Source organism: Palaemon carinicauda, chromosome 31 (assembly GCF_036898095.1).
Source record: "Palaemon carinicauda isolate YSFRI2023 chromosome 31, ASM3689809v2, whole genome shotgun sequence".
Classification (NCBI taxonomy): domain Eukaryota; kingdom Metazoa; phylum Arthropoda; class Malacostraca; order Decapoda; family Palaemonidae; genus Palaemon; species Palaemon carinicauda.
This window is the reverse complement of record NC_090755.1, coordinates 81,716,269-81,732,530: the sequence shown is the minus strand read 5'-3', so window position 1 is coordinate 81,732,530 and position 16,262 is coordinate 81,716,269. Positions and strand designations below refer to the sequence as shown.

At 36.2% G+C, this 16,262-nt stretch overlaps 1 protein-coding gene across 1 annotated transcript in view; it reads left to right on the top strand.

Annotated features, from left to right (window-relative positions):
- The window catches only part of LOC137624579 (coactosin-like protein), a 19,933-nt gene extending 3,675 nt beyond the window's left edge, over positions 1-16,258 (top strand). The window contains exons 3-5 of the mRNA XM_068355515.1: positions 11,280-11,397; positions 15,112-15,234; positions 15,586-16,258. Coding sequence (XP_068211616.1) covers positions 11,280-11,397; positions 15,112-15,234; positions 15,586-15,699 — 355 coding nt within the window. The 3' untranslated portion in view covers positions 15,700-16,258. The remainder of the gene's footprint in view (positions 1-11,279; positions 11,398-15,111; positions 15,235-15,585) is intronic.
- Positions 16,259-16,262: the final 4 nt, after the last annotated feature.

The following is a 16,262-nucleotide window of genomic DNA, read 5'->3' as shown; positions in this document are numbered from 1 at the left end:
AGTTTTTTCCTCCCTCTTTTGGACAATGCAGTTTGGTGGATTATTATTATTATTATTATTATTATTATTATTATTATCATTATTATAATTATTATTATTATTATTACTTGCTAAGCTACAAACCCTAGTTGTAAAAGCAGGATGCTATAAGCCCAGGGGCTCCAACAGGGAAAATAGCCCAGTGAAAAAAGGAAATGAGGGAATTATTATTATTATTATTATTATTATTATTATTATTATTATTATTATTATTACTTGCTAAGCTACAACCTCTAGTTGGAAAATCAGGATGCTGTAAGGCCAGGGGCTCCAACAGGGAAAATAGCCCAGTGAAAAAAGGAAATGAGTGAATTATTATTATTATTAGTATTATTATTACTTGCTAAGCTACAACCTCTAGTTGTAAAAGCAGGATGCGGTAAGCCCAGGGGCTCCACCAGGGAAAATAGCCCAGTGAAAAAAGGAAATAAGGGAATTATTATTATTATTATTATTATTATTATTATTATTATTATTATTACTTGCTAAGCTACAACCTCTAGTTGGAAAAGCAGGATGTTGTAACCCCAGGGGATCCAACAGGGAAAATAGCCCTGTGAAAAAAGGAAATAAGGGAATTATTGTTATTATTATTATTATTATTATTATTACTTGTTAAGCTACAAACCTTAGTTGTAAAAGCAGGATGCTATAAGCCCAGGGACTCCAACAGGGAAAATAGCCCAGTAGGGAAATGAAACAAGGAAAAATATATTTTCAGAACAGTAATAATAGAATATAAATATAAACTATAAAAACTTTAACAAAAACAAGAGGAAGAGAAATAAGATAGTCCCCGAGTGTACCCTTAAGCAAGAGAGCTCAAACCCGAGACAGTGGAAGAGACTATGGCACTACCCAAGACAAGAGAACAATGGTTTGATTTTGGAGTGTCCTCCTAGAAGAGCTGCTTAACATAGATAAAGTCTCTAATACGAATGTTATTCCTCCCTGTGTTGGACAAATGTAGTCTGGTGTTCAGAAAGATAAGAGGATAAAGATAGTGAATGAAGGATTTTTGGATAATTATGGAATTGGATATTTTACTTGATTTATGATGAATGTTCAGTGGACCAAATAAATGTTCAACCTGGGAATTTTTATCAGTAGAAATTATATTTATTATTACTAGCTAAGCTTTTTATCAGCATGGATTATATTATTATTTGTTATTAGTAGTAGGCTACAACCCTAGTTGGAAAAGCAGGATGCTATAAGCCCAAGGGCTCCAACAAGGGAAAATACCCCAGCGAGGAAAGGAAATAACGAAATGAACAAACTACAGCAGCAATGAACAATGAAAATAACATATTTTATAAACAGTAACAACATTAGATTAGATATTTCATATATAAACTATAAAAAAAGAGACTTATATCAGCCTGTTCAACATAAAAACATTCGCCGCAACTTTGAACGTTTTGAAGTTCCACCGATTCAACTACCCAATTTGGAAGATCATTCCACAACTTGGTCACAGCTGGAATAAATAGACACCTCTTTTGAAATCTTAAGATGAAGTTTTTCTTTAAGTTTTCATGTAACTATGAATATATCATCCATATAAGTCATTAATAAGAGAAGGTTTAGATCTGGTCAAAATATCAACTATGGTAACGAAAATAGCGTTGAAGATTGAATAGTGTAGTATGATAATTTCCATAGACTCATGCTGTGCTTAAAGTGACACACACACTCTCTCTCTCTCTCTCTCTCTCTCTCTCTCTCTCTCTCTCTCTCTCTCTCTCTCTCTCTCTCTGTCTCTCTCTCTCTCTTGAAGATTGAATAGTGTAGTATGATAATTTCTATAGACTCATGCTGTGCTTAAAGTGATAATCTCTCTCTCTCTCTCTCTCTCTCTCTCTCTCTCTCTCTCTCTCTCTCTCTCTCTCTCTCTCTCTCTCCTAAATAAATGCACGAATATATCAGTTTAATTCAAACTTATACTTTAAAACCAGGAGGAAATTCTCTCTCTCTCTCTCTCTCTCAGGTTCAGTGTAAATATGGACGGTACGCATTATGCGTGTTGATTGTTTATGGTGGGCCGTGTGCTTGGAACTGTAGACGGCATTGTTCTTTGGCTATTCAAAGTCATTCTTGTATAAAACTCTTTTGAGATCGAATGAACACTAGTTTTTATTTAATTACTTTTAAAATTAGATAAATTACATTACTATAATTATTAATATTCACACTGTCGCATAAACCAAGTAGACCTAATTGAATGGTAAATTAGCGAACTTAGATTTAAAGGTGACTCATGAATGGCAGAGGCAAGGGACAGTGACATTGCCCTATCGAGCAAGACAATACGCCCAAGCCCCCTCTCCACCCAAGCTAGGACCAAGGTGGGCCAGGCAATTGGTGCTGATGACTCAATAGATAGACCTATAGACTCCCCCAAACCCCCCAAGCTTAGCTCATAAGGATGGTAAGGTTGCAGACACTAAAGGCACTAACGAGTCTGAACGGGACTCGAACCCCCGTCCGGCAAACACTAGGCAGAGACTTTACCAATCAGGCCACAGGAACCGTTTTGGTCAGATGAACTTCTGAGATAGCCTACTTAGACCGTGGTCAGAGATAAATATATCACAACAAAATACTGTATGTACTCGCATGTATATACTGTAGATATTGCGGTAAATTGTATATATTTTCACAAACTTAGTTTGTTATAAAGACATTATTCATGCCATGAGGCACTTAATGTAATGAAGATCTTTTTTTTAGAATACTGAGAGCGTGTATATTCATGGCAGGGTTAAGTTGTTTATATAAAGATTATTATTCTTGGGTTCAAGAACGTGTAGTCTACTTGGTGTGATTTGTGGTGGCCGATGTGGTAACGTCCCTGACTGGTGAACGCCAGACTGGGGTTGGAGTTCCGCTCAAACTCGATAGTTTCTTTGGTCACTGCAACCTCACCATCCTTGTGAGTTAATGGTGGTGGTTTTGGGGGAACCTATAGATCTATCTGCTGAGTCATCGGCAGCCATAGCCTGGCCCTCCTTGGTCCTAGCTTGAGCGCTGATCATATGTATATATGTTCAGTCTCTAGGGCATTGTCCTGCTTGATAGCGCAATGTCACTGTACCTTGTACCTTGCCTCTGCCATTCATGAGTGGCCTTTAAACCTTTAAACTTGTTCAAGAACTTGAGATGATGATGATGAGAGAGAGAGAGAGAGAGAGAGAGAGAGAGAGAGAGAGAGAGAGAGAGAGAGAGAGAGAGAGAGAGAGAGTCTTTTCCATATTCACAAAATTTTATAGATATTGCAACTGTAGTTTGATCCAATACGAGTTTTATATTGCCTATACAGCTGTATTTTGTATTTACCATCATGAGGCTCTATACTACACAGTATTCTAGAAGTTTTATTCCAGCTTGGGCCAAGCTGTGGAATGATCTTCCACAGTAGAACTTCAAAAGTTCAAACTTACAGCAAATGTTTTATGTTAACAGGACATTTCATTTTAATGTTGCTGCTTTACTTAAACTATTTGATTTTAATTGTTCATTACTTCTCATATAGTTTATTTCCTTTCCTCACCAGGCTATTTTCCCTGCTGGAGCCCCTGGGCTTATAGCATACTGCTTTTCCAACTATTTTAATTGTTCATTAGTTCTCATATAGTTTATTCCCTTTCCTCACTAGGCTATTTTCCCTGCTGGAGCCCGTAGGCTTATAGCATACTGCTTTTCCAACTATTTTAATTGTTCATTACTTCTCACATAGTTTATTCCCTTTCCTCACCAGGCTATTTTCCCTGCTGGAGCCCTTAGGCTTATAGCATACTGCTTTTCCAACTATTTTAATTGTTCATTACTTCTCACATAGTTTATTCCCTTTCCTCACCAGGCTATTTTCCCTGCTGGAGCCCTTAGGCTTATAGCATACTGCTTTTCCAACTATTTTAATTGTTCATTACTTCTCACATAGTTTATTCCCTTTCCTCACCAGGCTATTTTCCCTGCTGGAACCCTTAGGCTTATAGCATACTGCTTTTCCAACTATTTTAATTGTTCATTACTTCTCATATAGTTTATTCCCTTACCTCACCAGGCTATTTTCCCTGCTGGAGCCTTTGGGCTTATAGCATACTGCTTTTCCAACTATTTTAATTGTCCATTACTTCTCATATAGTTTATTTCCTTTCCTCACCAGGCTATTTTCCCTGCTGGAGCCCTTGGGCTTATAGCATACTGCTTTTCCAACTATTTTAATTCTTCATTACTTCTCATATAGTTTATTTCCTTTCCTCACCAGGCTATTTTCCCTGCAGGAGCCCTTAGGCTTCTAGCATACTACTTTTCCAACTATTTTAATTGTTCATTACTTCTCATATAGTTTATTTCCTTTCCTCACTAGGCTATTTTCCCTGCTGGAGCCCTTAGGCTTATAGCATACTGCTTTTCCAACTATTTTAATTCTTCATCACTTCTCATATAGTTTATTTCCTTTCCTCACCAGGCTATTTTCCCTGCTGGAACCCTTAGGCTTATAGCATACTGCTTTTCCAACTATTTTAATTGTTCATTACTTCTCAGTTTATTTCCTTTCCTCACTAGGCTATTTTCCCTGCTGGAGCCCTTAGGCTTATAGCATACTGCTTTTCCAACTATTTTAATTCTTCATTACTTCTCATATAGTTTATTCCCTTACCTCACCAGGCTATTTTCCCTGCTGGAGCCCTTAGGCTTATAGCATACTGCTTTTACAACTATTTTAATTCTTCATTACTTCTCATATAGTTTATTTCCTTTCCTCACCAGGCTATTTTCCCTGCTGGAGCCCTTGGGCTTATAGCATACTGCTCTTCCAACTAGGATTGTAGCTTACCAAAATCCTAAACGTGCGTTATGTAAACGTATTCTGACGCAACAACCGTTAATTGTCTCCGTAATCAAATTAGATTGCTTATCAACATTAGCGAGATTAGCCGATGATTGATAGGGCGTGCTGTTAATGACTATAGTGAAGCTCGGATAGTAATTCACTCCTTTCTGATATCGATCGAGGATAATATGTCGGTCATGGTCGCCTGAACATGAAGTTGTCCGCTGGCGAAATGTCTGCGTGGGATGTTAAGTCACCCTAACGCCAGTGTTGCCATATATGGGAATTTATACCTAGATTTTGGGGATTTTGCTGTCCGATGGGGATATTCTGTACTATTTTTATGAAGGAAAAACAAAGATGATCAAACCCTTATACTGTCGCAATTAGTTTATTTGCAATTTTATGAAGTATAGTGATTAATTTCTATATTAGTAATGCCTACATGATCAAGAGAAATTGTAATTTGTGGTAATGTATTAGTGGAAATGGGGATTTTTGTGTTGTTTTGGAGATATTTTCATTGAGATTTGGGGATTTCTACACTACCCCATCTGGCAACACTGCCCTAACGCTAGTGTTGCCATATATGGGAATTTATACCTAGATTTGGGGATTTTGCATGTCTACTAATTTCTATGAAGAAGAAACAAAGATGTGTTAACCTTCATATTGTTGCAATTAGTTTACTTGTAATTACATGAATTATAGTGAGTAATTTTTATATTAGCAAAGCCTACATGATTTAAAAAGAATATTTGTGGAAATGGGGATTTTTGTGTTATTATGAGGATTTTTTATCATGATTTTTAGGGATTTTTAAACTAGCCCAGCTGGGAAGTTGGCAAGGCTGCCTAACGCCGGGTTGGGTAAATTTTATTTCTTTCTTTCAATTAAGGAAAATTATGATTTTATTTATCTTCATTTGATGTATCTTTTTAAAAAAGCATTGTTTACAGTTTCTTTATAGTGGTTTCCCCTAAAGTTTTAGCCAAAAAAAAAGAAAAAAAAACCGCTGCTGTCTGCTACTTAATTGTCCGCGTTGGATGCTTAGTCACCGTAACACTTTTATTGTAAAAAGTAACCTTTTCTACAGGTAAAAACTATCCCTACGTGTCCTAATTTAAAGAAATTGACCAATTATCGGCTTATTATTAACTTTGTTGTTGGTGTTCTGCAAATTTCAGGCAAAAGAAAGTAAAAGAAAAAAAACTATGTTGCTTACACTTTGCTAAAATGCTCGTGTCATATGTTATATCGCATGACTGCAAAAAACACCATTATTCTAATTAAATCTACACTTTAGTACCCCGCCCATTTAAAAGAATTTCATATACATTCTTATCTATGCCATGTTCTGTCATTCCACAAATAGCCAAAAAGTAAAAAAGCTCTTTCCCACAAATATCTAGTTATAAACGATATGAATGAAAACAGGTGTGTCCAGCTAACCCATTAGGTGATCCCCTATCCGAAATGACTGCATAATTTTATATATATTTTTTGTCAAGAGAGACTGGTTGATATAAGCTCCCGGGGAGGAAAAAGTGAGAATGACACACATGTTTAGAGAGGGTCTGCTACATGGTTGACCAGTGACTCATCATCAGCATACCGTGCTGGGTGTAACCTTGTCTCGTCCCTATATGATTGGTGGAGAGAGAGAGAGAGAGAGAGAGAGAGAGAGAGAGAGAGAGAGAGAGAGTGTGTGTGTGTGTGTGTGTGTGAAGGATTTGGGGTATAGTTCCTGGGATTTTGGGGGTTATGCCAGACGAAAGGTAAAGCGGACGATGGTGCATAATGATGATATACTTTGAATTGATGGCAATGAAGTTGAGAAAGAAATTGCTAAGAGAAATTTGAAAAGTTCAGGATTAAAGGGAACTTCTCTCTTATAGTTAGTTTATATTTGTTTCTTTGTGCTTTATTAGTTATGTTGTTGGTTGTAATAAGCTATTTAGAGTGTAAGAAAAATAGATAGTTTTTATTAGTGGAATAAGTCATCATCATATCCTCCCCTACGCCTATTGACGCAAAGGGCCTCGGTTAGATTTCATCTTCTACTTCACGCTTTAAGTCCTCAACCATGTAGGCCTAGGCCTTCCAACTCATCTAGTGCCTTGTGGGTGAAATAAATGATTAATGAGAATTGATCAATCTATTTTCTGATCTTTAATGAAAGATATAGTAAGCAGCTCTCCTAGGAGGACGTCACTCCAAAATGAAACCTTTGTTCTCTAGTCTTGGGTAGTGCCATATTCTCTGTACCATGGTCTTTCACTGTCTCGGGTTAGAGTTCTCTTGCTTGAGAGTACACTCGGGCACACTATTCTATCTTATTTCTCTTCCTCTTATTTTCTTAATTTTTTAAAAGTTTAAATAGGAAATATTTATTTTAAAGGTGTTACTGTTCCAAAAATATTTTATTCTTCCTTGTTCATTTTCTCACTGGGCTATTTTCCCTGTTGGGAGCTCCTGGGCTTATAGCATCCTGCTTTTCCAACTAGGGTTGTAGCTTAGTAAGTAATAGTTATAGTTATGATAGATATTTTTTTAAAGTTTGTATAGGAAATATTCATTTTAATAATGTTAATGTTCCTAAAATAATTTATTCTTGTTCATTTTCTCACTGGGCTATTTTCCCTGTTGGGAGCCCCTGGGCTTAGAGCATCCTGCTTTCCAACTAGGGTTGTAGCTGAGCAAGTAATATCTATAGTTATGATAGATATCGTTTCAAATAAATGTCAACAAATAGGAACAGCAAAGAAACAAATGAAATGGAACAGGTGCATTATCCAGGTAAAAAAGAAACCGTCAGAAGACCATTTGTGAAATTATTAAACAGATGAAACCAAACTTTCCTTTTCTCGTCTTGCAAACATTTAGTTGCAATTACTGTGCGAAGCATTCTCTGGCCTTTCTATGCAACGAGGTAAGAGAAATCTTCCGTGCCATATGCAGAGGCTGTATTTGTCTGAAGAGCTTCTGAAATTTAAATGAATTGGCAAGTTTGGCAAGGTTTCTCTTCCAGAATACTGGATACAGGACAAGATTTATTCGTTCAAAAATGATAACACTTACTATTAGAAATTAGGATTACTACTACTACTACTACTACTACTACTACTACTACTACTACTACTACTACTACTACTACTACTACTAGCTAAGCTACAACCATATTTAGAAAAGCACGTAATTTTATAAGCCCAAGGTTTCCAGCAGGGAAACAGCCTAATGAGAAAAGAAAACTGAAAAATATTTTATTATTATTATTATTATTATTATTATTATTTAAGCTACATCCATACTTAGAAAAGCAGGATTCTAGAAGCCCAAGTGATCCAACAGGGAAAAATAGCCCAGTGAGGAAAGGAAACTAGGAAAAAAAGTACAAGAGAATGAGATATAACTTGAAACCGTAATGTTGATATAAATAATAGATTCTAATTTAGATAAAATATATACATCCTTGTTAATATGAGAATTAAAATATTTTGATCCCAAGTCAAGGGCCACTGATTGAGATAAATCCTAGATGATAATACTGAGCAAGTATAAAAATGATTATTTTTGACAAAGTGTTCGTTTCTATACACGAACGTCACTGAACTAAGTATTTAGCTAGCTCGAGTAATGTTGAGAACATCATTGAAAGTGTCCTTTGCTAGTACAGACTTTTTTACTGCGTGTGGAAACTATAATATAAATTGTGTGTGAGAGAGAGAGAGAGAGAGAGAGAGAGAGAGAGAGAGAGAGAGAGAGAGAGAGAGAGAGAGAGAGAGAGAGAGAGAGAGAGAGAGATGCTAGTACAGACTTTATTTACTGCGTGTGGAAACTTTAAATTGTGAGAGAGAGAGAGAGAGAGAGAGAGAGAGAGAGAGAGAGAGAGAGAGAGAGAGAGAGAGAGAGAGATGCTAGTACAGACTTTCTTTACTGCGTATGGAAACTATAAATTGTGTGGGGGAGAGAGAGAGAGAGAGAGAGAGAGAGAGAGAGAGAGAGAGAGAGAGAGAGAGAGAGAGAGAGAGAGAGAGAGAGAGAGAGATACTAGTACAAACTTTCTTTACTGAGTGTGGAAACTATAATATAAATTGTGTGTGTGTGTGTGAGAGAGAGAGAGAGAGAGAGAGAGAGAGAGAGAGAGACTTGACTTTATTAACTAATCCCCTTAAAGGTTATACTCTCCCTTACTAAGTGAAATGAATATGTACTATCAGATATAACCACGTCAGTTATGCTTTAAGTCTTCAGTATTATCCTAAGTAAAAGCTAGGCCAATCTAAGATTGATTGATGAACCCTATAGTTTTTGATAATTACTAATTTTGTTACTTTACTGATTTAATGATATTATGGAAGGTGAATAATATCTTCTTTCTAAAATTGTCAGGTACATTAGCAATTGGACCTGAAGAGGTATGAAAATACGAAAGCGCTAGTCCAAAAATTTCGTTTTTCTGATCCTTCCTCCAGCATAGTGACAAGTACATTAGCAAGTTGAACAATTGTGTATTTGTTAGTATTTCATCAGAATATCTATCTTTGAGTATAGTGGATAATTTGTATTCTTGGGAGTGTCGAGTGCAAAACGGTAGAAATGCTGTTTGCATCACAAAGTGAAACTAGTCCATTTCTTTTATCGAGGCATATTTGCAACGACTCGCAGGGGTGCCCTTTTCGCTCGGAAAAGTTTCCTGATCGCTGATTGGTTAGAATTATCTTGTCCAACCAATCAGCGATTAGGAAACTTTTCCCAGCTAAAAGGGCACCCCTGCGAGTCGGTGCAAATATGCCTCGATAAAAGAATTGGACTATAGTCTCCCACCTGTTGTTTTGTTTTAACGAATCTCATATTAACGTGAAAATAATGTCTATAATTTGCAAATTGACAAACCACTTCATTTTGGCTTGAATTTCACAAACATTTTGAAATGCGAAAACCTTAGACGTGTTAAAAGTTTGAGTTTTCTGAAAAGCATACAAATATTGTGCTATAACTCAGACATCTTGGATTTTAACTCTTTTCATCATCATCTCCCAAGCCTATTGGCGTAAAAGGCCTCGGTTAGATTTCGCCAGTCATCTCTATCTTGAGCTTTTAAAATCAATACTTCTCCATTCAATCATCATCTACCTCACGCTTCATAGTCCTCAGCCATGTAGACCTGGGTCTTCCAATTACCTTAGTGCTTTGTGGAGCCCAGTTGAAAGTTATAATGTAGTAGGTTGGCCAGGGCACCAGCCACCCGTTGAGATACTACCGTTAGTGTGTTATGGGGTCCTTTGGCCAGGCAATACGACATTGGATCATTCTCTCTGGTTACGGTTCATTTTCCCTTTGCCTACACATACATCGAATAGTCTGGCCTATTTACATATTCTCCTCTGTCCTCATACAACTGACAACACTGAGATTACCAAACAATTCTTCTCTCAAAGGGTTAACTACTGCATTGTAATTGTTCAGTGGCTACTTTCCTCTTGGTAAGGGTAGAAGACTTTAGCTATGGTAAGCAGCTCTTCTAGGAGAAGGACACACCAAAATCAAACAATTGTTCCATAGTCTTGGGTAGTGACATAGCCTCTGTACCATGGCCTTCCACTGTCTTGGATTATAGTTCTCTTGCTTGAGGGTACACTCGGGCGCACTATTATTATTATTATTATTATTATTTGCCAAGCTACAACCTTAGTTGGAAAAAAAAACAGGATGCTACAAGCCTAGGGGCTCCAACAGGGAAAATAGCCCAGTGTTCAGTTAAAGTTTTTATAGTTTATATAGGAATTATTTATTTTAATGCTGTTACTGTTCTCAGAATATTTCATTTCTCTCTTGTTTCCATTCCTCACTGGGATATTTTCCTTGTTGGAGTCCCTGGGCATATTATAGCATCCTGCTTTTCCAACTAGGGTTGTAGCTTAGCAAGCAATAATAATAATAATAATGATAATAATAATAATAATAATGATAATAATAATTATAATAATTCCTCTTGGGGAGCGCGAAGAGCATGCCCAAACCATCTACCCCTCGTTTAATTATAATAAGATTTCATCCTGCTTTTCTAACTAGGGTTGTAGCTTAGTAAGCAATAATAATAATAATAATAATAATAATAATCCCTCTTGGGGAGCGCGAAGAGCATGCCCAAACCATCTACTCCTCGTTTAATTATAATAAGATTTCTTTAAACACACTGATAATGTAATAAGGAATCTCTAATATTTTTTATCCTCCGCAGGGCGGTTTTCAATATAATAAGGAATCTCTAATATTTTTTTTTATCCTCCGCAGGGCGGTTTTCAATATAATAAGGAATCTCTAATATTTTTTTTTATCCTCCGCAGGGCGGTTTTCAATATAATAAGGAATCTCTAATATTTTTTATCCTCCGCAGGGCGGTTTTCAAATATGACGGGAGTCAGGTGATGGTAGCTGCCAAGGGACAAACCTTCGATGATTTCAAATCACAGTTCGGAGACGATGAGCGTGCCTTTGCCTACATACGTCTTCAGGTACGTTATGTATGAAGGCTGAAGTAGCTTACTTAACTGTCTTATTAATCTCCACTTTTCCATTTCAGATTTATTATTATTATTTATTTTATATGTGAAAGATCCATATTAATGTTGTTACTGTTCTTGATATATATATATATATATATATATATATATATATATATATATATATATATATATATATATATATATATATATAGTATATATATATATATATATATATATATATATGTATATATATATATGTATATATATATATGTATATGTATATATATATATGTATATATATATATGTATATATATATGTATATATATATATGTATATGTATATATATATATGTATATATATATATGTATATATATATGTATATATATATATGTATATATATATGTATATATATATATATATATATATATATATATATATACATACAATTTATAAATTACCTTATTTCCTTCCCTCACTGGGCTATTTTTTCCCCGTTGGAGCCCTTGGACTTATAACATCTTGCTTTTCCAACTAGGGTTGTAGCTTGGCTAGTAATAATAATAATAATAATAATAATAATAGCCAAGCTACAACCCTGTTTAGAAAAGCAGGATGCTACAAGCCCAAGGGCTCCAACAATGAAAGTAGCCCAGTGAGGATTTTTTTTTTTTTTTTTTTTTTTTTTTAAGATTAGGAACAGCATCAAAACGGACAAGTCACATATAAACCATAAAACGAGTCTTACGTCGACCTTCTCAACAGGAAATCCTTTACACTAAATTTTAACTCCTGAAGTTCCACCGATTCAACGGGTGATTAGGAAGATCATTCCACAATCTAGTTATAGCTGGAATAAAACTTGTCTATGTAGCATTGTTCTTTATAATGACAAGGGAATGGCTGTTAGAAGTAACTGCATACAGGATTGTACTGTTTGGGAAGATCTGAGAGCAGTAGATGATCTGAATTATGAAAAATCTTAGGGTTGTGGTGACCAGTGTGGTAACGCCCCTGACTGGTAATCGTCAGACTGGGGTTCGAGTCCCACTTAAAATCGTTACTTCCTTTGGTCGCTGCAACATCACCATCCTTGTGAGCTAAGGAGGGGGCCGGTTGGGGAAGCCTATAGGTCTATCTGCTGAGTCATCAGCAGCCATTGCCTAATCCTCCTTGGTCCTATCTTGGGTGGAGAAGGTGCTTGGGCACTGATCATATGCATATATGGTCAGTCTCTAGGGCATTGTCCTGTTTGATAGAGCAATGTCACTGTCCCTTGCCTCTGCCATTCATGAGTGCCCTTTAAACCTTTAAAACCAACATAAAGAAAAACTGGACTACGGTGTCGGTGATTAATATCCAGATAACGAATATGAAAGTTAATAGACAGCAAGTTTTTATCCAACAAATTAAGATGAGATTCAGCAGCATATGACTAGACAGGAGAACAATGTTCAAAACAAGGTAGAATGAATAAATTAGATAAGCCAATTTTTGTGCAAGAAGAATCAAACTATGCATTTCTCAAAAGAAGTTTGTAATCAAGAATCACACCTAAAGTTTTAAATGTTTTATGTACAGTAGTTAAAAAGACATTGTTAATGCAGAGACCTGGATGTTGAGGAGCCTCTGTCCTCGACTTACAATCATACCTTGAGTGTTGGGGGTTCAACTTCATGCTCCATAATTTGCACCATGCAATCATTTTAGCAAGATCTCGATCAAGGGATTCTGCAACCATAGGTTTATGTACTAGAGCTGGAACTGATGCAAAGAGAGTAGTATCATCTGCATATGCAACGAGCTAATGAAAAGTGATGGGACAAAAACATTACCCTGAGGAATACCAGATATTTAGATTAAAGTCTACTTTTTTTTTCGTGAGTTGTCTGATTCAGCCTTTCATATCTTTTCTGTCTCCTTAAATCTAAATAATAATTTTTTGCCCCTTAAATAGCTACCAGTTTTTCAATTATAATTTTGAGATCTTATATGAATGAAAATCTCATACTTTAATCGAATTCAGTGTCCCAACTCATTTTTTATTCCTATCTCATGTCTTGAAGAGATCACACAGTTGAAATTGCTAAAGATTTTCTTTACAAAATAATAAGATCTATTATTGTAAGTGATTTAAGTTATTAAAGCTTTGTTTGGTAAAATTCACCCCTATACAAAGCATTGCTCTTGTATCTTATGAACTATTAGTAGGCAGAAGGTTGACTTAGGCACCAACTTTAAAACCATTCCATTGAGAGAAAAATAAAGCTCTTTGAAGACTGTCCAGTCAAACTGATGCTGGCTTTATTGGTTATGTAGGCCCCTTATCCTTTGTCCATATGTTTACTATACTGTATTTGTAATGTATGGCATATTCTCTACATATTCTTTTTCTTTCACTGCATATTAGATAATTCGATACACAACACGTTTCATACTCAACATTGGCTGGCATTGAGTTATGACACTGAAAATGAGAGAATGACTAGTCAGTGACAAGTCTTAAGGCTGGACAAATTTGGGTGAGACGAATTTGCCAGTAAGTGTATTTTGGGACTTGTGAGAAAGGACAGCTCTTGAAAAAAAAAAAAGAGGAGTCTTGTAAATAGACATGGTTTATAGGTAATCCATGATGGAGCTAGGAACAAAGGAAGCTAATTAGAAAGGAGTTTTTGCTATAAATGTGTGAAAATTAGGAAGGTGGTAGAGATGCTGATCTAATGTTAAATAAAATTGGGTAAAAAGCCTGTGAACACACCATGGATGATGTAGGGGCACTTTGACGGATTTCTGCACATCACTTGTAGGTTTCATTGGCCCTCATGTGTTAAAATTGCCCGCCCATTTGGTGCTCAAAGTACTTCTGTATTAGCAAACCAAATACAGTCAGGATTGTAATCGTGTGTATACTGTGGAAAAAGACATGGGGATTAATTCAGTACTTGGTACAAAATGTTACAGATGGTATCGCAACAAATTCTCAAGATTAAAATATCCCATATAGGGGTAGTGCCATAAATGTACTTCAAGTGGTAAACCATAAACATTACTCGAAGGTCTTTGCAGCTGCCACCTGCACTTGGCTCTTCAGCCTTCTGCTATACCGTTCCTCCGTTCCCACTTCCTTTCTTCAGTATTCCTGTCATTCATCTTAACTTTTCCTTCATAGAACAACTGTTATCACTCTTTTTCACATGGGTGCTGAATGGCCTACCAGACCTTAGTTTAAAGGCTATTAATAAATGGCACGATAATGCCCTAGAGACTGACAACCATATACAGTATACATATGATTAGTACCCAAGCCTCCTCTCCACTCAAGCTAGGACCAGGGAGGGCAAGGTAATGGCTGCTGATAACTCAGCAGGTAGACAGAACTATATGATCCCCCAAACCTCCCAACCTTAGCTCACAAGGAAGGCGAGGTTGCAGCCACTGAAGGAAGTAGAGAGTTTGAGCGATACTCGAGACCATCGCTCAAACCCCAGTCTGGCGATCACCAGCCAGGAATGTAACCAAATAGGTCACCACAACCCTTTCTGGCCCAGATCAATAAATCCAAGCCAGTCCATTTAAGACTACAATAAATGCTTGTCGCAAGATATTTTTGATAACCAAAATGTATTGGAAGAGGAAATGGGAAGAGATGGAACTGGAGAATCATGATGCCAATGCATTTCCCCCTTAGATGTTCATTGTTATCTCATTTTACTTATCTTTTACAGACAGGAGATGAGATGAGCAAGCGATCGAAGTTCCTCATGGTGACGTGGGTTGGAACTGGCGTCTCTCCTATTAAGAAAGCTAAAATGTCCACGGATAAGGCTCTGGTCAAGGAAATTTTGGCGGTAAGTATTGAATGAATATCACCAAATCTTTGTGGAAGACTCAAACCATTGGAATAAAGCTTGCTGGTGCATATTACAAAGTCTAGTTCCTGGTATTTGAGATGAGGAAACTATTTTAGGGGTAGAAAATGTTGTTGAAGTATAGATCGTCTCGTGGCACACATCCCTGTGTGTATTTGGGAATAGAGATTCCTGTGTATATCTTGGAGCCAAAATCATCAACAATTGGATTATAAGGGATACGCTACAGTACTTTGAAAGTTCTTAAAAAAATATATTGCTATTGATACAGCTGAATATCTTTACAAATAGGAATAATTTTATCAAGAAATTTTGAACTTTCCTCAACAGAATTTCTCCGTGGAACTTACTCTAGAGAGCTCCCATGAACTGGACCACCAGGCTTTCCTGACAGAGCTCATCAAGGCAGGAGGCGCAAACTACGGTACAGGGGTTCGCGACTAGGGTGTAGTATCTTATAAAATAATTTTCTAATGTATGGTAAATGTATGCAAAATCTGGTTTAGTGTTGATTGAAATATTTGAATTCTGTATTTAAATTATTTTTTAATCCTTCCCTGAGATCTTGTACAGCATAACTGTGTGCATTTAAATAAGTTTGTAAAATGACTTTTATATATTTTTTTGGGTGTGTGGAATAAAACACATCCAGTGGGTCACATCATTTGATGATTCTACGTTCATATCCATTATGCATATCGGTTTATAGATGCCATTATTTTCAATGCTTATCTTGAGACTAATGGTATAGAAGAAATTTTCTTTTTATTAAATTAATGTATGCCAGGTACATATAATGTAAGTAAAGTATTCGCATTATTGCTTTTTAAAAAAAATTGCACATTTCTTGAAGCTAGGAGGCATTGATAAATTGATAGCTATACATAATGTAGGATATTTACTGATTTTTTTTTTTAAATACTGTAATATTTTTTAGGCTACAGCACAGCCTTGGCAGGTCTGTAATCATGTCCTACAGGTAAAATAAAATTTAGTATTGTAATATG